This window comes from Aptenodytes patagonicus, chromosome 2, assembly GCF_965638725.1.
Source record: "Aptenodytes patagonicus chromosome 2, bAptPat1.pri.cur, whole genome shotgun sequence".
Taxonomy (NCBI): domain Eukaryota; kingdom Metazoa; phylum Chordata; class Aves; order Sphenisciformes; family Spheniscidae; genus Aptenodytes; species Aptenodytes patagonicus.
In genome coordinates this window covers 42,446,768-42,470,949 of record NC_134950.1, presented here as the reverse complement: position 1 = coordinate 42,470,949, position 24,182 = coordinate 42,446,768, and the positions used below count along the sequence as shown (strand labels likewise).

The 24,182-nt window shown below is 39.4% G+C and overlaps 1 protein-coding gene across 1 annotated transcript in view; it reads right to left on the bottom strand.

Moving 5' to 3' along the window:
* Positions 1 to 17,240, bottom strand: part of NSMAF (neutral sphingomyelinase activation associated factor) — a 41,044-nt gene extending 23,804 nt beyond the window's left edge. Inside the window, exons 1-7 of the mRNA XM_076329665.1 lie at positions 17,159 to 17,240; positions 6,567 to 6,656; positions 6,390 to 6,468; positions 6,230 to 6,297; positions 6,104 to 6,140; positions 3,263 to 3,313; positions 379 to 450 (exon numbers count right to left, since the gene is read on the bottom strand). Of these exons, the coding sequence (XP_076185780.1) occupies positions 379 to 450; positions 3,263 to 3,313; positions 6,104 to 6,140; positions 6,230 to 6,297; positions 6,390 to 6,468; positions 6,567 to 6,656; positions 17,159 to 17,211 (450 nt within the window). The 5' untranslated portion in view covers positions 17,212 to 17,240. The remainder of the gene's footprint in view (positions 1 to 378; positions 451 to 3,262; positions 3,314 to 6,103; positions 6,141 to 6,229; positions 6,298 to 6,389; positions 6,469 to 6,566; positions 6,657 to 17,158) is intronic.
* Positions 17,241 to 24,182: the final 6,942 nt, after the last annotated feature.

Here is a 24,182-nt window from a genome sequence, read left to right as displayed (position 1 = left end):
AGAACAATGAGCTTTAAGTGAAATAGCATGGAGATCTCCCACACAGCTCATAAGTCAATAGAAACTGGGGGGGCTGTAGCATTCTTGGTGACAGAGTACTAAAAGAGCTATTATTATTTCTTTTTAAAATAGGACATGTTTGTTCATTGCTATTGTCATGTTATTACTTTGTCTATATACTACCACCCAGCATAGTAAAAGCTAATATGAGTAGCTTACGACAGCTGTCAGAACTAGATGCTGTGTTCAACTGCTTATTTTAAAAATAGATACTCCAAGAATTTTACCTTGAGAATAAATATTTAAAGAAAGCTCTCCATTAAATATCAAAAAAAGACGCTGTGATAAAGTGTGTAGTGATATCAAATAACCACATACCTGATGCAGAGTTTGCACAACATCTCCTAGTTTCCCAGCAACATCCAGTTGGAAGAAGTGTTCTGTTCTACCCTAAACCCAAAAGTACATTTACTACAAATGAGTTTAAAATAAAGCTCAGTGAAAACAAAAGTTAAAGCTAAAATCAAAATACTCTAAAACCTGGTCAAAGTATGCTGTCAAAGGTTGCAGTATACCTGAAACATTCCAAAGGCAGATGTTAAACCTGATTTTCTTTTCTTTACAAATATATCTTCCCTGTGGTAAGCTCTTTGTGCCGTATTTAGTCCGTTATTTAAGACAATGCAACATAATAGCTTCAAAGTGAACAAATTAATACAGTGTAGACATCAGTAAATGTAGAACTAGTACTTACTCTGTCTATTTTAATATCAGGTAAAAACATGTAAATATAGAACTAGTAAATGGCATGTTACATTTAAACAGCTACTGTGTACCTTTTAGACAAAAGATACCAGCCCATCAAATCTTTAAAGACTAGGCTATAAAAGTTACCATTCTCCTCTACATAAATAGTTTTGAGCTGAAAAGATCCCAAATCCAATCACCACCTGTTTGGAGTAGTCATTTATAAAAACCTCACTAACACATTACCCAGCATATGTGGCATACTCATTTTTTACTCTACAAAGTTTTCCCAGCTTCAAGTGTCCTTTCATAGCACATATTTCTCGTTTTGACTAAGTATATTAAAAGTATGTGCATGGATCAACTGATATTAACTCTTACACATAACTCATATTTAGCAAAGGCGGTGGGATCCCTTGATGACCCCTGAATGTAGTATAAAACTGTATCAACACATTTCTGTAGGGTTTTGTAATTTCTCAGGCTAGACTTTAAAAAAAAGTGATCAGTAAGACTACATCAAGACATTGATCAGTGGAATACAATTGGATTAATTTAAAACTGAAGGAAAGAAGACATGGAAATCTAGATGATCTTCAGTGTAATGTATGTGATCTGAGCTGAACTGACAGCAATCCAAGAGGAAAGCATGCTTCAGGAAGCAAATGGAGCTGGAGTAAAGGGCAACAAGAAATTCAGTAGCAATTTAGATAAAAGCCTTGTAACATTTCACCCAGAGTACCATTTTCCTTCAACAAGGGAAGCACAGCTCTCAGAAATCCTAGTGGATTGGTCTACAAGGACTGCTTACAGCCAACAATGTAAAATCTTTTGTGAGCGGTTCCCTCTGGAGCTCTCCAGCCATGTGCAAAGACAATAGCTCAGTATTTTGTAATTGATCTGAAACAATCAATGCAAGACATGGAAGATCGAATGCACTACCAAATTCCAGTACTCAGTGATGCATCTGGAACTGGCAACGATTCAAGTAGAAGATATTTAGCAGCAACAGAAAAAATTCTGAAATGATTGAAGGCAAACTAGATTTCTTGTTTTAATATGCAGAAACATAGCTGCACTTTTGCGAAGTAAATTGTAATGCCTAACTGTCAGGAATGTTTTAGGTATGAATGAATATTGACTTCGGAGAAAACAAAAGTAAAAAGCCATCCAAACAGCCCTTTTGATTCTTTTCTTTTTCACTGTGTTGGCAATGTGTTAAGATATTTGTATGATACTTAATAAATCTTGCACGTGGAGGCAAAACAGAAGAATAGAAGGACTAGAAAAGAGGTTCAACACATCAAGAATTAATGGCAGAAAGCAAACAAACAAAGAAAATAAGAAAAATACTAGTTTAGAGACAGAACTAATCACAAAACCAACCCAAAACAGTTGTTGAGAGAACAGAGATTATCTCTTGTCTCTTTGCTGTTCATTACAGTAACGCAACTTTATGGACTTCATCATTCTTGAAATTTCTTATTTGAACAAATATGTTGAGAAAAATAATTCTGTCTGTTTCAATCCTTGGGCAAATACGGTGTTTAATCACAGAATCATAGAATAGTTTGGGTTGGAAGGGACCTCTAAAGGTCATCTAGTCCAACCCCCCTACCGTGGGCAGGGACATCTTCAACTAGATCAGCTTGCTCAGAGCCCCGTCCAACCTGACCTGGAATGTTTCCAGGCATGGGGCATCCACCACCTCTCTGAGAAACCTCTTCCAGTGTTTCACCACCGCCAGCGTAAAACATTTCTTCCTTACATCTAGTCTCAATCTACCCCCCTTTAGTTTAAAGTCATTCCCCCTTGTCCTGTCGCAACAGGCCCTGCTAAAAAGTTTGCCGCCATCTTTTTTATACGCCCCCTTTAAGTACTGATAGGCTGCAATAAGGTCTCCCTGAAGCCTTCTCTTCTCTAGGCTGAACAACCCCAACTCTCTCAGCCTTTCTCTGCATTTTCATTTTGTGTTTGTGTCTTAACCTATCTCGCATTCCAGGTGAAAAACCTTTACTTCTATGCCTTGAAGCCTCCAGGCTCAGAAGCAGAGCAGACCCACCCCATCAGCAGAAAGCAACCAGAAGTAAGCTCTGATTTCTGCTGTGAGCAGCCTTATCTGCATGTGTTTGAACTGTGAAGCACTCAGCTGGGAAATATCAATTAGCAGTCTCTCATCTCGGGTGTGAGCAGAGCTGAGGAGAAGCCATTTAGCTAGGATGCAGTGTCCACTGACTACTAGCAGCCAGCTGACAGTTCTGACTGTTGAGCCCACAGAGCTGCACACCAAGGTAAATAGCAAGTGTCAAGTCTGCAGTATGTCCTCCAAGAAATATCGCAAACCCATTATGGAAGAATTCAGACACTTGTTTTATCAATATGCACAATTACTTTTTTTTTTAAGCTTTATTGTGATATTCCTCAAGTTATAATTATCTTATTCTTTCAGAAATGAGAACATAAATCCTTATAGAACATTAGTTTGCTAAGAATAGTGGAAAAAACATATACTTACTCTTACTGTTTTGTAGGGTGCAATAATGTTTCTTTCTTTAATGAGAAAAACCTGAAAGGGTAAGAGATGTTACCGTTTCAGTCCTTAAAAAATAAAATAAATCAGAAGTACTGATAAAGACAAAGCTAAGAACACTGTTTAAGCAAACAAAACACTGGGTTGCAATATCCTGCTTTAGCTACCCCAGATAAACTGCAGAAAAACAATGACCTTTCATAGCAGCTAACTACAAGAGGGGCAAGTGTCCAATTTAGTTCAGAGGCTTACATACTTTTGTAGTTTATTAGTGGGTTTTTATTCTAATCATACGACCTTCAAGGAGTTGCAACATTAAAGCCAATAAGAACAGCCATCCGTCTAATCCCATTAAATGGAAGGATCCTCCCCCTCTTTTTTTCTGGTGGCTCATGCCCTTAGGGTTCTGTCCTGATGGGAATTACCCCACAGGGGCAACTCACAACATAAACTACTGTGTAAACCTCCTCAAATGAACCCCTTCTTCCACTGCTAAACATTTCACTTCCAGTTTCAAGCGCCATGAACACCAGGTTTCCTCTCTCATCCAACAGCACATTTTTGAAGTTTTGTTTCTCTGATGCTATTCTGACATGAGAGGATCTTCCCTCCCCAAAACCCACGTGAAACTGCTCTCCTTCTTCAGAACACTGTCACAACTCCTATAGAAAGACTTAACTGCTAGCACGTTGGTTTGTAGATATCACCTTACTATCTGCTGTCTGAAAGAAGACAAGCCAGAAGTCAGTCATGGTTTTGCTCTGTTGTAGGGAAGGCTCAAACTTGCTAAATCTCAGGCCTCAGTGTAAGACTCAGGATTGGTTCTGAACTGCACAAGAACACACTGGACTGCACTACCAACTGTCTTCTACTCCATGGCCCAAGAGACTTGGCCAATCAAAGGGCCTTTTCCAGTGCCTCGATTTGCTTCCTACAGCTAGCATACCTGTGGTTCTACACTCCAAGGCATTGTAGCAGCAGCCTCAAACCAAGAGCGAATATTAAACTTGCAAGAACAGATGCTGCACCATGCTCTAGCCAGAAGCCTTCTGGCTGGCACGTACAGCCTTCCCACGGGCTGACAACAGAGCCAACCTTCACCAACAAGACCACTCACAGCACTGTCCAGCCAGAAGAAAGTGAGCAGTATGCTTAGAAGCTTACAAGCTCAGCATGCCTCTCTAAGTGCTACATCAAAAAATAATGGCAATTAGTGCCTTTCATCTGACATCAGCATGTACAGACCTGAATCAGGCCATAGGAGAATAAGAATCAGAGTAAGAGACACATGCTTTACACTCAGATCGCTCTTCTGCAGAATAATTAAACACTTTTCTACACTGAGAGCCCCAAATTACATGAAAAAGTAGACAATACAAGTAAAAAAAAAAAGTAAGCCGAGCAAAAAACTTTAGCATACTGTATTCATTTCCTATTTTGGAGGATTTTTCCCCAATTTTATCTTGAGAAAAAATACTGAAATAATCTCCAATTATTATTTTCATTTGCTGTATTTTATAGCCATTGGTTTCTAAGTTGCCTGTTACGTAAAGCAAAGCTTCTTATCCAGCTATGCATTAACAATTTTTTTTTGAGCCTGAAAAGGCAAAGATGTTTAAGATGTTCCAATTATTTGCTATGTGCAGTTTCCTACAGGCAGAAACTCTACTTAGAAAAAATATTTATAATTAGATCATGATTTGTCATACGTGTAACTAGCGAGTACTTCACACTCAAAAGTCCTTATGCCTTTTATATAAAATGCCAGCATTTATCATGCCACCCAACTATTTCAGAACGTTTCCCCAGAGACAGGAGGATGACTGGCAAGCTACACACGGGAGGGGTGCGGAGTGGGGGGTGTTAACCACACTTGCCACTTTAAAAGTTAATTCTCCTTTCCTATGAGATGTTTTTATAATCATTTGTTCTTCAGAACATATACTAATGATGTCATACACTCATGATGTATGGTGGAACAATTGCATGGAACAATTAGAAATACCTTTTTTAAAAACATTAAATATACTGATTACTTTAACACAGCCCACAAACTTCTTCAGCATAGATAATATTAAATGCTTGAGTTCGTTTTTGACTGCAGCAGTACTTAACTGAACAAGGCTATCAGTTTTAGGTATTACTAAAGACAGATTTTACAAAGATGCTAGAATGCTTAAAAGGATATTTCCGACCTCATCTCTGTTCTTTCCTGAAATGAAAATATGAACTTTTTTTGGAAACTTTTACAGCTTTGGAACACCTACCAGCTGTGATTTATCAAAGCTTGAAGTATATTCCCTTGGTTAACATTAAGTATGAACATATCCAAGTTAATCACAACTTACGATTGAAACTTGAACCCAATATTTCAGGACAGCTACTGAAAATTATTTGGTGGACATACAGCACAGTCCAATGCTTTCACAAAGCTGCACTGTAAGGATCAGGATGGCTTTGCCATTACCACTACACGCTGCAGAAAGTAGGAGAAAGCAATATAGCAAGACCAAAACAAAGGTGATTAATAACCCGTTTAATTTCAGTCTATTCTCCTTTTTCATTCAATTCTAAAATTGCCCTAAGCTCCATTATAAAATGCACAGTGCAGAAAGTTCACTTTATCAAATTAATGACTTAATGAACTCATTAACAGTTTGAAATTTCCAGCATCAACAGCTTCACATTAATGCTAAGTCTTTGACACTAATTAGTTTTGTTTCCAGTTAACCCCCCACCCTAAGACTCCAGCGTCAAGAAAGGCACCATTAAAGAGTGTAACCTCGCTCATTTATACATCAAGAACCTGTTATATGCCGGTCTTACCTGGTTACATACAACAGAAATCCCTCCAGATGTATCCCTAAAATGTAAATAAGATATTTGAAGAGATGGGTGTTTCAGCTTTTAAAGGAGTTAAATACATACATACAGTAACTCAAATTCACATACCGTGTGAAAGGGTTATTTGCTTCATTGTCTTCTGGTGCTTTTATACTAATGCAGTCTCTCAGTGGTATCTGCAACAAGTTATAAAAATACATACTCCTCCTTAAAAGCTTTTTAAAGAGAACCTTAAGTTACCACGAAATTGTAAGTTTGCACTGCTTACCTTGATAATGGGTTGGATATTGTCATCAGCTTCAAAAATGATTGACTTTGAACAGATTTTTAGAGAGCCTCTGAATTTTCTAAAAGGAACAACAAAAAAGAAAGTAGTTGTGTATGTGTTAGAGATACATGAGACTAGAACAACTCCAGTAAATGAACGTATGTAAGAGTTTCGTACCTTTCGTCTCTGCAACCTTTATTTATAATATGATTAGCTGTGTGCTGTTCAAAGTAATATTCTTCCAGGTTAAGAAGCAGCAGTGAAAACCTACAAATAAATAAAAATTATTTATTCAAAAAGAAAACACCATAACAGTTAGTATTCTTAATAAAATATATCAAGTGTTTGGGAAGTCTTCACTGATTACTGTGCCATGCCCCACACCCCAAGAATGAATTAATTTAAATTAACTTTTTAACGGACAAACCCATATGGAAAATCTGTGTACACATGAAGATCGATTGATGGTCTTCCAACATATGTAAGGTTAGATATTTGATGCTGTTCATATGTCTCAGGTGGGAACTATCCTAACATAGCCAGGCTTTCCCCCTAGTAAACATTAGTTTAGCCCTGATCAGTGTATGCCAGTCAAAATATGCAATGACACAAAAGGAGGGGCAAGAACTAATCGCTTGGAATGGAGGAGATTAGATCTTTCTGAAGCAAAGCCAAATTACATTGGTCTAAAGTGTTAAGAGAAAACACGGCCACAGTTTTTACAACACGGCTGAGCCACTCAATGGATACCCTCTGAGGAAGCATTACCTTCCTCTCCAACCCATTTCTGCACCTCCTCTGTACCAGTGCCTGTTCAACCCTACAGGAAGCCTGTTTATGGACTAATCCAATAGACAACAAACCTCAACAACAAAAAAATTAATAATAATAAAAAAATTGAAGTCTTCTAAAGTATTTAATTGCAGGATCATAGTAATGCCAGTGCTGGTACGAGGTAAATGCAAATAGGCTAGGTTAGATAGACAACACAGTTCCATGTTCTAATGACTTAACTTAAAAAACTGCTACAAGTGATTAAAACTCACCAACTTTACTAACAGGGTGAACACACGGTCACCTATGCATTTCAGCTGTGGGGAATGCCAGTGGGTACTGGCACAGCAGGAGGAGCAGAAACATCTTATATCACTTCAGTTGGAAGTACAACAGCTTGTTTGTGTGCAGTGCTGGTCTGATCTCCAGAAGTACTTAGTATTTATTCACATCCACGCTTTGAGCTTTTGGTACTGTGTTCATGATGTGTTTCACGAGAAATGCCCGTGACAATGCTAATAAACGTCAAGTGTCCCCAGAGCAGTATTCAAATAGCAGTAAACATGTCAAGAGTTCACAAAATGAACTGAATGTACTGAAAAGCCTGCTTGTTAAGAAAGCGTATTTTACAATAGAAAAAACAGCGTTATTGGAAAATCCATCTTGTTCACGTAAGATTTGTGTTGTGTCTGTTACATTAAACAGAACATAACAATAAAGGTTTACTGTAACTACAAGTAACAGTGGGTCCATATACTCAAAACTGCTTTTGTGTCCAAGACACTTTGTCTTAATGCTCTGCTGCTTTTTCAAAACAGCATTATCTCTACCTCTCCTTTCCTGAAAATAGCTATTTTATGATGCCATTAAGAAACAACTGATGTTAAAATGTTAGAAAATATAAGAGTTAGAACAGTATACGCCATACAAAACTCCTTAAGAAAATTGAACACAAATCTCAAAAAGTCTCTTCAGCGTCTACCCCAGCTGCTGTTATTGTATGGTTCTTGAATATCTCTAGTTTCCAATGGGGTTTTAGGGGCTTTGCCTTCACGTATCCTTTCTCAGAAGACATAACTTCAGTTGCCTTCTGTTTCTCATAGAAGTCTGTTCTTCAAACTTACTGCCACCTATGAAAGCATGTCCTATCAACAGGTGTAAACTGAATTTCCAAGTTTGAGGCCTTTGAAGGAGCCAAAACACTCTTTTCATATTTATTTTGATCACTCACCTTCAGGAAGCTAAAATAGAAGGTCTAGATCTGCATTTTGAGGAAATAAAGCTTTGCTAGGAACAGTCTACAAGCCAAGGGGGAAAAAGGAGTATGAAACCATAGCAACTTCCACACAGTTACCATTAAATCCCATTTTTCAACACATCCAGTTGAAATCACCTGGGACAAAATTAAACTTTCTGGGATTTTGCAAACTCAGATCTAGCAAGGCCCATCACATTTTGATTGAAAGCTTTTTAATAAAGCTATGTTAGGACATATAAAGAGCAATTCACCATCAGAATGTTTTTCTTTCTAGTATGTATAAGCATGTACATTCAGCTTATTATCTACAAGCCAAAATATTTAAATAAAAAAAAGTTAAGAACAAAGGTAATACCCAGATTTGTTTAAAAAAAAAAAAAATCTACTCTTTTTCATCAGGTAACAGACACGATTGACATACGGAACAATCAGCTTCACAGCAATGACATTCGTGGTCCCACAATTTTTCTTCCAAGAAAACTAATTCTATCGACCAGGTTTTACCAATTTCTGAAATTCTTCATTCTTGGGCTCTGTCCTTTGTCTCCACTTATTCTTTTGACAAACTCCCCACATTTTTATACTCTTTCCAGATTCACTTGTTGGCAGCACTGGTAATTACTAGACTTTCCTTTTAAGTTTTTGATAAATGCAGGAATCCTTCATATATTCAAGATAAGCCATGTTTTTACATCAAAACATTGGCTCTGCTATTCACAGTAACTACAACATGCTTACATAAGCCAAAATACATAAACCAAGAGAGTTATCTTTCAAATTTTTCAGGATAACCATCCCCTAGAAACTATTGTATCTTTATACTCAAACACCTTATGCATCAATTCACCTTCCCAAAATCAGAAGCTGTGGGCTACTGGGAAGGATTTGAGGTACACTTTCCCTGGCATAATCCTCACTCCTGCTGAATCAGATGATTTCATAAAAAAATAACGCACAAGGTACGCACAAAAACTCAAGATAAACACTTCATATAGGCTAACTAGCTACTGTGGGAAATTGTAGGTTTCTTCCTTTTTAAATACAATATTTACTAGCAGCACCCAGTTTACCCTCTTGCTACTAGTCTCTGTGGCTCTTTCACATGACCACTCACTATCCAGTTTTATAGAGACAGCATCACCGTAGAGCTCCTTGCTGGAGACCAGCGACCTCCTGTGCCATAATTTCATGCTCACTTTCTGATCTCAGCTTTGCTGTCTTGAAAAAGGGTTGTATTGCTGGCAGCTGTTAAAGCATTTTTCTCCAAACATCGTATGTCATACAGGCCAAGTGCTTTTTCCACATTTTATCTTTCCCCCCACATTCTCCACAGAGCATTCCAGGTGGTTCTGCAGTCTCTTCCAAGCATTTCTGTGCTTGTTGCTACTCTCCTACTTGCAAGTCCATTTACTTTAACTGCATTTTCCTGCATTTTCAGGCTGCTATGAGTCACTTCTGCAGGCAGACAGAGCCAGACATCAAATCTCCACAAATGCAATCACCAATCTCTACTCTTCTCAAGAGCCCATTGCAATTGGAACAAACTTACAGCCTGTCCAAAGATTCTGTCATAAAAACTGCACCTTCCAAAATTCCACCTTTCTTGGCCATAAAGTATCCCTCAAACCATGATTTCACTGTCTGCTTCTTCACCAGGACAAAAGAACATATGATTAAAGACATCATTAGCTAAGAAGAAATATTGCTATTCTTTTTCCTGGAGTCTAACTGTTTACGTACACATATCAAGTCTATCTTTAACTCTTCTTCATGATACTGCCAGTGTGTTCCAGCTCCCTGGAGCTTTTCGCGTCTCCTTTTCTTGTGCTGTTCTCTTTCATTTGCTCATGACAATAGTCCATCTTACCTTCATTTCTACAAATAAGTTTTCAAGTTCTAGTTATGATACCATAAGTGGAACCAAAATTTTCAGACTTGCATCTCAACTACTGGCTAAAAAATCTAGACCAGTTCAAGTTACTGCTAATTGCAAACTTTGAAGATTATGAAGCATGATCTCTGGAATAACCTTCTGGAATTTCTCAACTCATCTCAGCCCTTACTGCTTAAGTATTTAAATTTCATTTGTCTGTGTTAATGATCCATAGGGTTGTCAAAAAAAGGAAAAGTCAAGTTTAATCAGATGTTACTAGAGTACAGACAGAGCTTTTTATCTTCACACAACAGACTTCCACATAAATAAGTAGAGCCACTGATAGTTACTGTATCAACAGGGTCCCTCTTAAAAACCATCACTGAACAGGATGATACTTCAGGCTTGCCAGGAGGTTTAACAAGTATTTACAGATAGTAAGGGAACAGATCAGTCTCTGGTATGTTGCATGAGTAGGCAAACACAGTGTTGTGAAGGCCTGAAAAAAATAGAAAATCAATCACAATAGCTATACAATTAAAGCAATGGGGATCTTCAACATGCAACTAAGCAGTTGGACTTTAGGCTAACTGTCTTCCAAAGAGCTAAAGAAGGTATTCTAAAGACAGTTGTGATATCAAGATGACTGACATACAAAATTTATATACTATCAACTGCTATGTAGTCCTACAACAGGAGTTTGTACACACACAGTATAAATCTAAAATAGTAATTTAATTCTTCTGCACATGACAGGAGGAAAAAAAAACCCAAAACACAAACAAATAACAGTAGGAAGAGAATGCATGATACTCTGTATAAGAAACTGATTAAATCTGTAACAGTTGAGAACTGTATTTTGGTCTTCAGCCACTGAGCAGCTGTACTGTTCCCTGTGCTGAGTAATTAACAGCACACGCTGTAAGCCTGTGACTTACCACACTGCCCTGGAAGAACAGCCTGGATCACAAAGCCAATGTCAAGTCAAGTAAGACTAAGCAAGTCTGTTCCCAGTCTACCCTCCCTTGCCTTCAAGTCTGACCCCAAGGCATAAAAAAAACCCCTCAACCTCAGCAATTAGTCAGGCAAACTGGTCTTCCAGTGAGAAGGACTGGACAACTTCAATAATGCAATTGGCTCCCCCCCCCCCAAAATAAAAGAAACCTATAAAAAAAAAAAAATCTCCCCCCCCCCAAGCAAACCATAAGTATTAACTGGGAAATGTACAAAAATATACTATCATATCTAAAATGAAAGAGAATTTTATTTGGTCCTTTTAAGTTATCAGCAAGAACTAGTATCCAAAAAAACCAGTTCCAGTTCTAACACAAACAGTTGGGTTTTTTAATAAAAATCAGAGGGATCTTCTACATTTGCCTGCTGCTCTCAAACTTTGCATTCCTATAATACAGTAATAATCAAATACCAGAAGCTATTCTGTTTCAGGCAAACAGAAAAGGATCAAGTTTGAGATATTTTTCTTATCATCAGCAAGTGGTTCTTTTTAATCCATTTTCAAAATGTATAACCCAATTTACTTGAAACTTCCCAAGTATAAATGATTTAATCAGCATTTATTAAAAATCTACTTAGAGAAGAGTAATGCTATATCTTCTCTTGGAAAGCAACTCAACCTGTTGACACAAAATCCTTTGAAATCAAGCAATAAAACTCACACCTTAAAGCGTATTACAGGGTATTTTCATGCTGGCTTTCTAATAAAGACACATTTCACAGGTTTACGTTCACAAATTTTGTGGTCACCATGCTATTCAGTGGCTCGCAACAGAAAGATGAAGTTAGTAAGTCACAGTCACGTCTTCAGGGATCATTTACCATTTTCTCTTGTATATTGAACTTGACAAACTAGACTAATAAAAAAAAAAAACAAAACAATATATTCTTTTGAAAATGACAATGTGAAGGGGTCAGGGGCAAGAACAAGGTGGCCAGGAACGAGACCTTACCCTTTGGAAGGCAGCAAGCCTGCGCAGCAGCTCTGCTGTCAGAGATGCTGAGAAAGAGGCAGTTTCACTTTCCAGGATGAAATGAATTGATAGCCGCCATTGCCACCAGGGCAAAACCTTGAGCTTTAGCGTGGGTGAAAGTGTACTTAAGCTGTTACATCTCAGGTTTAATGCAAACCCTGTATTCAAAATCAACAGCAGAAGCAGCTTGGAAGGGGGTGGGAAAGAAGAACATGCTAGGTAAGGGAACATTTTCTATTATAACAACTCACATAGCTGGGAAAAGAAACAACTTTAAAGAACATAAGGAGTTTCCCGGGTCTGAAAGGAAGGAAGATTGTTCAGTCACAGTTGTGTCTGTCTGTCTGGGGGTGTATGTTGGGGGGGGGGGGGCAGGAGGGGAGGCAGTGGATAATCAGTATAGTGTAGTCACACACACCTCCACTCCCCCCTAGATCACTTTAATGAAGGCTCTAACAGCTTTTGTGTTGGAACATCTTCAATTCTCACCCAGTGTTAGACGTATACAGAACCTGGTGGAGTAAAGAGTTAATCTTTTAATAGCGTATGACGGAGCTGTTTAAGCTTAAAAGGTAAGCACCTACACTTAAGGGGAGAGGTAAATTAAAGCATGCTAATATAATTTTGCTTGAAGACTTATTTCAAACTCCTGTCTTTGTATTGTCCCAGAAAAATTATATTAAGAAAATCTGAAAAATTCATATGGAAGTGATGTCAAAGGTATTTTCTTGTGAAGGGAATCAGTATTGGTTTGTGAAGCAGCTTCAGGCGGGGAAGGAAAAAAAAAAAAAAAAAAAGGCAAGCACCTTACCAAGAAAAACAGAACTTAACCTACAGCAGCAGAAAGATAGGGGTGACACAGGTAAGGCTGGTAAATGAACAAAGCAGTGAAGAACTCTGGTTGCTCTCTTCTAAATACAAAGTTGGAAGTGACTTGTTTATTTTTGCCTTTTCCAGAAAGCTTCCACATAATTGCCACTCAGAAGAGGGCTGAGGAATATGAATCAAGAACACACCCAAGGCGCAGCGGAAAACTGGGCACAACACTAAGTAGCAGGAAAACACTTGCAAAACTTCACCTCATATGATGTCATCCCCTATACATAAGGTTTGGGAACCCAAATGGCACCCAAACATTCCTAGCATTGTTCAGAGTATGCAACAAAGAAGCGAATCACACTTTACAAACTACAACCTGGGGTTTATAAGTCCTGCCAAGATGCTATAAAATATCCTCCAAATAAAGAGCGTATTGTTATCAGGCTTAGTCTACTAAGCAAGTAGACTACATTACAGTCTACTGCATGTTCCTCTATACTTCAGTTTGAAGAGATCTCATCTGAGATCCAACAACACAGGGGAAGAAACCAAAACAAAAACCAAAACAAACCCACAATTTATTTTATATACCAATGTCACCTACCAACTGAAGCACTGGACTTGTTCAAATTGGACACAGGAGTAAATGTGGACACAGGGACCAGTATCTTGGCAAAATCCCGTTTATGCCACCCAGAGAAGGTACCCCATTGATCCTGCTTTAAATTCTTAATCTGTGATTGAATTCTGACCATTTCCATCACTTCATCAGGAAAACACATGCTGGAAATCGACTTGGACACAGGGGTTTCAAGTGGCTGATCCAACACACCTTGCATAATCACTTGACTCAATACTGGAAGTACAATCCTGATAACGGAAGGACGTTGCCAGGGATCAAAAAGCAGGCCAGCCCAACCCAGCAGCAGCCGACAGCTATGTAAAACCAATTCTAAAATTAAACCTCCTCCTAACAAGAGCAAAGTATCTATAGGCCAGCTGTAGGACTCATTTGCTGATGTTTGAATAAAAGCCCTCATTATGTATATTTTGTCCCAAGAAAGTAAGATAAGGCTACAGATTTAAAAAAAAAAAAAATACCCAAATGCCCAAGCAACCGTCACGCAGAAGATGCATCCGCAGAACCTATGTGCTGCCAGTAGGTTGCTTCGCGTGAGTGATGTTCCCAGTAGAAGAGATGAACCCCTCAAACAGGAAGCCGAGCAGTGTGCAAGACAAACCAGCAGAACTGTATCATGAAGAGCCTCTGTAACAAGCGTTAGACTTGGCCATCTTTGGGCACACCACCAACAGAACCGAGAACTTGATTTGTAAAGAGAGCAACAACCTGAGCCAAACACCACACCTTTTAATTCGAAGTTTTGCAACTAAAACTGTTTGTAAAAAAGGATTCCTACTCATGAATGCTGAATATTTTAAAGATTAAATTATGTAAGCGTGCACACAATACTAATTAAAAAGGGACATAATAGCTCATCTTCCTTTACTCTGAACACCTGGGCAAAGTGAAAATAGATGTCTACCAATACAGATGAATTTGAAGGGAAAATTCCTGCCAGGATGAACCCTTCTCAGTAGGGACATGGATTTGTTTAATCACATGTAAAGTAAAACCTGCTGCTTGTTCTCAGTGTGCGCACACAAGACATTTCAATGTTTTCTTCTAGAAAACTGCATACAGTCAGAAAAGTGGGTTTATGTAACCAGACATTAAAGCGGTCCAACTAATTAGTTAAGAGGAAATAATTTTTTTCAGATCACTTAAAAATGATCTGATCTTCCTCCCCCCCAAAGCAACTGCATAAGAAGATTAACTTTTTACCTACTAAGTTTCACAGTACTCTTAACCAGAACTTTCATAGCTTACATTTTTGTAGAAAGCAATGTACAAGTAACAACAACAAAAAACCCAAACAAACAAAAAACCAAACCACACATGAAACGCAGGTGCCATAAAGTTTCAGAAGGTCCTGGTCATCTCACTAGGAAGTATCTACACCAAGATTACGTAAACCAAAAGAAGCTTTGAAGCAGGAGTTGGCATCTCTAACAATTACCCAGAAAGAAGGCGAAAAGAAAAGCTCTCAGAGGCTATCCCTTCAATTAAGTGATATAAAGGGCTTTTTTTTTTTTCCCCCTACTGTTTTAAGGCAGAAATATAAGGAAAACAGCAGACAGAATTTGATATTTCTCACTCGATATTTCAGAGCCCAAACCCTTTTAAATCACTTCAATGTTTTTAAGATTTCCTAATTTAGAAAAGCACAGGAAGAGAGAGAGGGGAAAAGACCTGATACGGGGTACAAAATATATGCAAATTTACTTTTATTTTACACAACTATCAATTGTTAGGCAAGGGGAAGAAACAGAGAAATGAGTTTGCAGATATTTAGATAGGAAAAGCTACCAGTGCGAATGAGAACAAGACTCATCTTTCACGAAGTGCTCAAATTACAAACTCAATAAGATCCTAAAATGCTTCCAAATACGAGCAAAGAAAAATATTTCTCATTAGAGACTTTCAATAACTGCAAATCAGTAATGCTGACAGACATTGACATGTTGGTTTTGTTTTCAGGGCTTTTTAGGAGAGATTTAGGTCCCACTTGGGTTCTTTGGGACAAGTCTGATGAGTTTTGGCCTTTTTCTCAGCTTCTCAAAAAAGGAGACTATTTACAATAAATCCTTAACAGAGCTAATACAGTCATTCTTCTAGCTTTTCCTATACTTAAGATGTTTTACTTCAAGATTAAAAATCCTTCTCTTTTCCCTTCTACAAGGGAAGTTTATCCATTCTCCCTGCAGCCCCTCGTACATAACTGAAACCACAGCAGCCCCCAAAAGCAGCAAGGAAGAGATATTCAATAAAACAAAAAGCGATCCAGAATATGTCTGTACTTTGAAAACACTTCAAAAGTTGCAGTAGCTTCACAGGCTGAACAGCTATGAATCAGAATTTATTTGGACAAAGTGAGCCGAGCTCTTTGTCATGTGGTTCTCTCACCAACAATAAACAGCGCTGAGTAACTGGCAGCATCAGGAATTTGCACAGGGCTCGCACGGGACCAGCCTGCTGTCCGGCCCCTCTGCCTGCTGGCTCCCCGGTTCTTGCAGCGGGAGACAACCGGGGAGCCCTGCTCCCCCAGAGAAGACACCCGTGTCCCTCCACGGCACCACCCTCGCTGACCTATTGCTCTCACCTCATAGAGATTTCCCACATGGCAATATTATTAAGATTGCAAAGGGTTTTGAAACTTTGTGACAAGCCAGGTGCAGATAAGCAGGACACTAGCTAAAAATAAGAGAGTAAATACAGGATATACTCAAGCACGTGTGATAAGCCTTTCTTGTATGTGCAGTTAGCCACAGGAACACAAAATAGAGATCAGTCAGAAAGCAGGAACAGGATAATTGAATTTAACACTTTAAAGAGCTGTCACAGAGTCTGTAATGTAAGGGCTGACAATACGCTAATTATAATGTTCAGGAAAAAAAAATAATAAATCCATCTATAGTGATGCAGAGCTGTAAGTCCATGCCACTAACACAACTGAGAACAAACAAATAGAAATCTACAGACACTATTTTCATGCAGTTTATGCAAGGCGAGCTGCATTCATATTTTTCCAGGTCTGTTCTACAGCCTTTTCAGCCTTAACTCTCGGGAACCATTAGCCATCTGATTAAAACAGTAACAACAACGAGGGCGAAGCCCAGCACAGCAGCTAGCCTCTGACTCCGGCGCTGCGCCGGGGCCAGCTGCCTCCCCGCAGGCGGCCCTATTGCCCGCGGCGCTCCGCCGGGCCCTCCGCCTCCCCGGCCCGGGGGGCCCCGCCGCCCCCACCCCGGCGGAGGGGGCAGACCGGGGAGGAGGTGGGTGAGGGGGTAGGCCGGGGCACCGCGGCACCGGGCCCCCCCTCGCCGGCGAAGGAGCGGGCGAGGCCGGCTCAGCCCCGCGGGAGGCGCCCCCACCCCCCCGCCCCTGTGGCGGAGGCCGAGCGGGGTTGGCCGGGGCCGGCGGGGCAGGGCCGCTCACCTTTCCTTGGAGTACAGCTCCCGCTCTAGCCGCCGCTTGCGGATGAAAGCCATGGAGCCGTCCGGCCTAGGTGCCGCCGCCGCCGCCGCCGCCGCCGCCGCCGCCACAGCAGGCCAGGCCAGGCCGCGCCGCGCCTCAGGGAGGCGGGGAGAGCGGGCCGGCCCGCGGCCGCAGGCAGGCAGGCAGCCGGTCTGGCGGCGCCCGCCCCGTTTATACCGCCGGAGAGGCGGGGGAAGGGTGGCATAAGCAGCCGGGGAAGGCAGCCTGTCGGCGCCGAGGGCTCTGCGCCCTCGCCCGGGCTGCGGCGCCCCTGAGGCCCTTCAGGGCCTGCGGGGCGACGGGGCCTGGGCTGGGCAGGGGCCGCCGGCCTGCCTCTGAGTGGTCTCGGGGAGAGCCCTCACTACGGGAACGCAGCCGCCCACCCACACCCCTCCCTCCATCCCTTTCCTTAAAGCTTCTGCCGTTTTATTTTAATTGTTGCTGGCACGGAGGTGGCACCCGTGCCCACGGCTCACGGCAGCAGGGGCTGGGTATGGAAACGTGGCCCCCGGGGGCCCGGGGCGACGGTGGGCCCGGCTTCTCGACCGCGTCCCGGGGGGGCCAGGGAGCGTAATGCCTGGGCCGAAAACCGTGTGCACGCGGAGGGAAGCACACGCTCTATTGCATAGGGAAAGAGTCTATTTACTTGCATTTAAATAAAAATTGCAAATATGCCATTGCAGTGAAATTCCTTCTGCCCATAATGTGTGTGACAGATGCTGCCCGGGCAGGAGGTGAAGTTCTGCCAGGTGTTCAAACCTAAAAAAAACCTCTATGGAAGGGGGAGGTAAATAAAATCCCTTGGTTTGTATAAAACACTTTAGTTCACATAACTGCCATTGTATCCAAACAATTTATAATGTGTTTACTGACATGATCTCTTGTGAGGTAGAAAAATACTGCTATTTGCATTTTCATAAGTAAAAAAATTGATTCACAGAGGGGATGTAATTTTTCACATAGGAATAAAAAGAATTACAGGCTTGTAGGCCTCACGAAATTGTCTAATCTCTGTGCTGAGGCTGAATCAGGTATGTGTTGATCAGTGTTACTGGAACATTTTCAATTTGTGGACCCATAAACATGAATATGAGAAGTGTTGTATATACTGAGAAAAGGTTTGCTTTTGGTAATTGTCTTTCAGGGACCTATTAGGAGTAGTTCACAGAATCTAAGGAGGTGACAGTCACAGTTTGAAAACCAGTGATATCATCCACAAGAACTATTTGTCTAATCGATTTGTAAAAGCACCTATTTGAAGGAAATCTGCAACACTTGCATGTAGCTTGTACAAACGCCTAACAGCATTTATGAATATGTATTTGTCCAATATCCAACCTGAATTTTCTTTGCTGCATTCCTTGTCATACTCCCGGTGGAAATGGACAATATTTGTTATTCACATATTTTTAACAAATACGTGTGTGTAAATATATATGTATTTATTTATACAATTGTTTATATGTGCAGATATGTATATCGCCTTCTCATAGACTAAACAATTTTGTTCACTTTCCTCATAGACTGCACTCATAAATGATTTATTCTTACAGCTTTACTCTGGCTTCTTTCCAGTATGACTTTTGTCTTTATCTTAAGGTGTAAGGCCCCTTACAGCAGTCCAGTTGAGGCATCAACACTAACTAGAGTGCAGTAATTATGTCCTATGTATTACACAAGAGGAACCTCTATAAATACATCCCAGAAAGCAATAATTTGCTTTTCTTCTTGTGACAGAAACTTACTTCTGCTCAGAACCTTTTCTAACATATTGCCACCTAGTTCTCCCCATTTTATTTTGTACGTTTGAGTTCTTCTCAGGTGTAATATTTTGCCTTAGCCTGGATGATTTCGTCCTGCTAACTTTAGACATTTATCCAAGTTATGAAACTAGTTTTGAAATCTGATTCTGTCTTCTAGCTCCCAGGCTGGTGAAAACCAAGATTTTAAAAATGTATCTGTGTTCTGTTGGGTCTTGCAGATCACTGATGAAAATATTGATTAGAACTGAAATGACAACAGATCCTTATGGGATCTCACTAAATAGTTTTTAACCCATTCATTCTCTAAATTCTACAGTAAGATAAATTTAGCTAAGTATCTGGGCAGTTCTAATATATTTCCAGAACATTTTCTTGTTGCCCTTTATACCCCTTTTTACCTGTCACTCATTTTGTACTGTAGGCTTTGTGATTTTATTCTTTTATTCATATTCTTTTATGTTACTCTTCAGGTATATCCCCTTATTGTGACTTTTTTTTTCAAATCTTTGAAAAGCTTTTAATGTGATGTTAACACAGTCTACTTAAGCTTCCCCTGCTTCCTTTTGTTCACATCAAGATAGCTTGCTATTGTATGTTTAATTAAAAATGAGTCTATTGTTCTCTGTAGAAAATCTAGGTTAGCTTTAAATGACTGAGCTCAGGCCTAGACCATACAGAAAGGAGGTTAATTAACTCATAGAATGGCACGCTGTTATGATGAGCCTGCTTTTAGTACCCAGACTAGCGTGATTAAAGCTAGCTTAACTATTTCTACATAACAATGCAATCCACAGTTGGCAATGCAGACATGCTTTTTCTTCCTCTTTTTCTTAGAGTAGGGAAGCCTATTTTGGTAACGTGTCATGACCACTTTCACCCAGTTTACCTTCTGCCTTTAAAATCAAAATGAGCTCCTCCCTACTTGTCATGCAATTCCAGCTGGTAATGCCTCTTATAACTTCCTCTGTCCCGTGAAGCAAAAGACCATCCCTAAAATATTACAAGAACTGGATGGATCTTTCATGTCCTGCTGTGATGTTTTCCTAACTGGTATTAAAGTGATTGAAATCCACTGTTATCTCATGGGCAAGCTTTTTGAATACCTTTGTTAGTTGCTCAGAATAAGTCAGAAAAAACATTAACCTTCTCCTTTTGAATACAGCTATAGTCTATTATGAAAAATAGACCCCAATCATGACATACTTTTACTTCCTCCTTTTCATTTTCGCCAAGAACAGTATCTTTTGTCTCTTCCTGGATTTGAAACAAAACGAAACATGCTCCCCTGATTTCCTGTGCCCATTTTCCTTAGCATGCTTATAGACAACTGTCACTGAAGTGTGCCACCATATCTCTGGGATGCTGCTAAAACCATATTTTTTCCATAGGTTCACTAGATCCCTGGCATTTGACTTCAAATATCCCAAGATGTTCTTAATGATTATCTTTTCTCTCTTAATGCCTACTTCTTTTTTCTCTCTTCCTCTCTAAGATTCCTTATTTCTAGCTCTTTGTAACTGGCCTCTTTCAAAATCCCTTTCTAATGTTGTTAAAAGGTCACCTCCCCATGTCTGTGAGTCACTGTCCTCAAATGCTTTCCTGTCCTTGTTGAATGGACATCATTTCTTCCCAATAATATTATGGAACAATACCTACCCCATGGTCAAGTAGTTCAGACCCTCTGCCAAGCCATCCACAAACCTGTGCCGTTAACCCCTGTATTTGTCACAGAGTGGCCAAAACTCAGTCCTCCCCATAGAGGTATTAGTCTTTCTTCTGTCAAAGTGCTGTTATAACCCTGTCAATCTGGCTAGTTTCCTCCATTCTAGATTTGTGCCAGCATCTTGCTAATGATGTCCTCGTCTTCGCTTGTATTTTCCAGGTAAGCACCCCTGCTCATTTTCCTTTTCCTGAAGAAACTGGTGGAGAGTGAATAATTGAAAGAATGAGAATGACAAGACCTAGAACCATTGTATTTTCACACCGGTAGTGCCACCTTAAATAAATAAAGGGTTCAGTTCAAGCCCACATGTCAGCACAAGCTTAAAGACGTACACAGATTTTTCTTTCAGGAATGGGGGAGTACATATGAACGTATATTGCCCAATATATACATTAATGTCATTGTGAATACAAGATTCATGTCTGAGGTGTAGTACTATACTTACTGTGCCAACAGTTTTATTAGGGAAGGTTTTTACAATAGTGGATTTCTGGCAGATATTTTTCAGGGTATTTATCCAGTAAAGCTTTGTCTTTCAGGTACCTAAAAAGCTTCATGAAATACAATGCTCAAGTGTTCCATGTCAATCCGTTCTATTATATGGAGAATTTTTAGACATGTTCAGAATAGGCTTAACCTCAACTGTTGAAGTCAGTGGTGAAGTTCCCACTGAATTGTTGGGAGCATAAAAGACTCCTGAGTGTATTTCAAGGATTCATACAATACTGTATTTATTCTGCAAGGTATGTCAATGGCCAACCCATGACACATTAACCAAAAGCAAAGCTAATAAAAAATACTTATTGTTATTAGAGCTAGTCAGAAAACAGAAGCACATTTTTTTCATTGACAGTACCATAGTCACCTGTCAGTGTTTTCCAATGACATTTAAGCTATTTTAAATAAGTTTGCAGTTTTGTAAAGTTAGCATTTTTTTGAAGATGTAAAAAATAGTTTTGCTTTCAGCAAAAGTTTAGAGCAGGCTAAATTCTGCAAAGCAGGTGCTAACCCTAAGTTCTTTGTGGCATACGCTATCCTTTCATTGTATGTGTACTCACAGCCTAGAATAATAGATCCTTAACTGGTACATCTTCCTTCTACCACAGTAACAATAATAGAATCAACAACATCAACAACAATAACAATTAGATGTGCCATGGCTTACCTATTGCCCTGATCTGCTTGATGACTTGGAGGTACATGCAGAAATTCCACTAATTTAAAAATAATCATTTAAAGTTTACCCTAATCATACCATTGCAAGCTCCGTTGTGAACACATTTAAACTAGTTTGTAATCAGCTTATTCTTACTAAATTCTAAGGTTTTTTGAGCTAGTTGTAAATCAATTTATATGTGCACACAAAGAAGTTTGTAAGTGTTTAACTGATTTAAAATCAATTTTAATTAAACCAATTTTTGTCAATAAACAAATGCATAATTTACCATTTTACCTGCAGCAAAACAATCCTAGAGGGAGATTTGCAGTGTCAGCAATTAAAGCTGTTCTGTAAGTGAAGGCAAGGAAGAGAGAATTTGTACAATTATTTTACACAGCAATTTAAATTGACGATTTTATGTCAAAGTAATGTTTCTAGTGAAATCCCTCTGAACTACACCCATGATTAAATGCAGTACTTGACTATAAATTGTTTTGATTTTAGTACTCATTGAAGGATTAGGTAGTTAATACATCTCCTTTAGGTCTCTCTATTCCTTTGCTAACATTACTAACAGCTCTTTTTCATAGGTTAAGCCATGTAGAATTTGAGGGCTGGATTCTCAGCCTCGGGTTTGGTATACACTGCTCAGACAGATCCCTGCACTTCATTATGGAACTGTCCTGAAGAGGACTCCTAAAATAGTGCAGGGCGTATGGTAATCCAGAAATAATCCAGTACACTTTTATATATCCGCACTGCTGGGGAATACTAACATGGTCTCTTTAAAGGCATGTAAGATTTAAAGATCAGAGACAAAATTTTAACAGAAAAGAGTATATTTACTTTATTAAAACAGATTTAGAATTCATGCTAACTCTACTGGAAAAAACGGCTGATTATGTTCATCGAGTAAGATCCCTCCTCACACCTTCGGTGTCCCAGCTACTTTATGAAGCTGATGACTTGGCTCCCCGCCAACACCCATACATCCTTCATGTCGTTAGATGCGTAAGAGTCACTCTGCTCTGCTGTATAGCTACTAAATATGGTACCACAAATGTTAATTTGAAAAGTGGATGAGCGGTTGAATCATTTCCCTGTATAACCAGTGTTTGAAGGAATGGCCTTTTAGTGAACTTGATGCGTATAGTCCACAGGGCAATGGAGCTGTATTTCATATAGTAGTACTGAAAATAAATATGGATAGTGATGGTGAGAGAAAACCCAAAAAGTCAAGGGGAGGGAGAGAACATCTATTGAGGACAGATACATTATGCAAAAGTAGTATGCAGATACAGCCTTACAGATTAAACTCTGATTTCCATTTTATCCACAACCATAATATATCACTTAAATGGAAATTTAAAAAGTAACTTGTAATGTCGTTGGGTTTTCCCTATTTTTGTATGGGCAAAGTTGATTTGTTAGCAGAACATTAGTTCGCAGATTCATACATTGTTTTATTTCTTTGCTTGTGAGCAAGTGCATGTGACTATATGTTTAAGAATATATATGTATAAAACTCTATGGCAAAGGGAAGTTTAAATCCTACTCTGTAAATGCTAAAATCACAAGTCTCCCTTTTTTGGTCAACAGGTTCAGCGTTCTGTTAGGAAGTACCTTCCCTGGCAGGGGGTGGTTTGCTTAGATGTGGGGGAGGGAAAAGAAAGCAAAAGAAGAACTGAGATGCCGGACTAGACTGTTTAATTTGCTTAGGTAGGTTGCCTTTAAAACTTTTAAAAAATTTCAGCTAAGAATATTTTAAATGCCTATGTTTTTTCCATACGTAATAGTCCTAGCTTTGTTAGGCCATTTATTTATTAACTACTTCTACTCTGTATCCAACAGCATTCTTGCTGCAAAGAAGAGCTGTGATAGAATAATATTCACGCTTCCATTTTAGTTCAGTAAAACAAATCCATAATTTAGATTAATTTTTAGACATATGTGCAAGCATGTAATATTTCTTTGATACATATTCTAAATTACTGGTTGACTGTATCCTGCTTTCCATAAATCTGAACCCAGTACAGCAAAGATAAAGAGCAAACCTATGATAACATGAGTTCTAATAAGCTAGTACTGTGTGATGAACTGGGGAGATACAAGATCAGCTCAGCCAAAGCCTGAATAAACAAATTAGGCTGCTTACCCTATATTGAAGAACACACAACAAATGTATAAAGGCCCTTCCTTCTTCATTCCCATCTAGAAAACCTGACACATTTTGCATGATGTGTAATACGGATGTCCTATGAATCCATTTCTGAATGCAAGACCAGATTTTTTCTTAACTGGAAAACGCTGTCTCCTCTGTCACCAGTCAATAGAGCTGTA